Here is a 995-nt window from a genome sequence, read left to right as displayed (position 1 = left end):
CGAGAAGGTCATGGTGTCCTGCTCCGGCGTGTAGCGCGTGCAGATCCGCAGGATCTGGGGAGGGGAGGGCAGAGGGCTCAGCCTGGTGTCCCCTCCCCGTCCCCATCCCACCCCTGTCCCCAGGCTCACCAGGATGTCGAGGCAGGCGGCTTTGAGGAGGGTGATCTGGTCGGCGATGGTGAGCGTGGTGAAGCCAGGGAGCTGCTTGGCGAACTCCACCGTCTTGATGATGCACTTGGTGGACAATTCGCTGAACTTGTCCCACAGGTCGATGTCCAGGGACACCCTCTGCTCCGAGCTGTTGTTCTGTGGTGGGAGGCAGGAGGTGAGGGCACAGTGGGGGTGCCAGGCTCCCCAGGTCCCTGGGACCCCCTGGCAGCTCCCCAGGACTCCCAGGACACCCAGCACTCACCGTAGTGTATTTGCCGAGCTGGCAGAGCGCGGGGAAGGTCTCCTGGTGAGCTTTGCGCACCTTCTCGATGAGCTCCTCCACCTCAGGGGTGATGATGTAGCTCTCTGAGCACTCCGGCTTGGGCACATCCTTCTTCTTCTTGTTCCGGTCATTGCGGACGGCTGAGGAGACAGCAGGGTCAGTGTCACCTGTCCCCAGTGCCCCCAGTCCCTGCCCAGGACAGGGGGCTCAGCAAGGTCAGCGCCACCTGTCCCCAGTGCCCCCAGTCCCTGCCCAGGACAGGGGGCTCAGCAAGGTCAGCGCCACCTGTCCCCAGTGCCCCCAGTCCCTGCCCAGGACAGAGGGCTCAGCAAGGTCAGTGTCACTTGTCCCCAGTGCCCCCAGTCCCTGTTCATTGACAAGTGTCCAGCAGAGCCACTGGCCCCACACAGATTCCTGTAAACAACCCCCAAGTCATTAGGAAGCAAATAGGGGTGACCCTGCCCCCCTGGACAGACCCACCCCCCCTGCCATGGGGACAGTGCTCAGCTCTGCTCTGCAAAGCCAACACAGAGGAGAAGGACCCCAGGGACAGGAAACGGCA

At 63.3% G+C, this 995-nt stretch overlaps 1 protein-coding gene across 1 annotated transcript in view; it reads right to left on the bottom strand.

The window, feature by feature from the left end:
• LOC103806374 (retinoic acid receptor alpha) overlaps nt 1-573 on the bottom strand; it is a gene marked incomplete at both ends in the record, with an annotated part of 1,071 nt that extends 498 nt beyond the window's left edge. The window contains 3 exons of the mRNA XM_009079061.1: nt 1-54; nt 130-306; nt 413-573. Coding sequence (XP_009077309.1) covers nt 1-54; nt 130-306; nt 413-573 — 392 coding nt within the window. The remainder of the gene's footprint in view (nt 55-129; nt 307-412) is intronic.
• Nucleotides 574-995: the final 422 nt, after the last annotated feature.

The sequence above is a fragment of the Acanthisitta chloris genome, unplaced genomic scaffold, assembly GCF_000695815.1.
Source record: "Acanthisitta chloris isolate BGI_N310 unplaced genomic scaffold, ASM69581v1 scaffold35097, whole genome shotgun sequence".
In the NCBI taxonomy this organism is placed as follows: Eukaryota; Metazoa; Chordata; class Aves; order Passeriformes; family Acanthisittidae; genus Acanthisitta; species Acanthisitta chloris.
The sequence above is the reverse complement of the archived record's forward strand: the minus strand, read 5'-3'. Positions and strand labels throughout refer to the sequence as shown.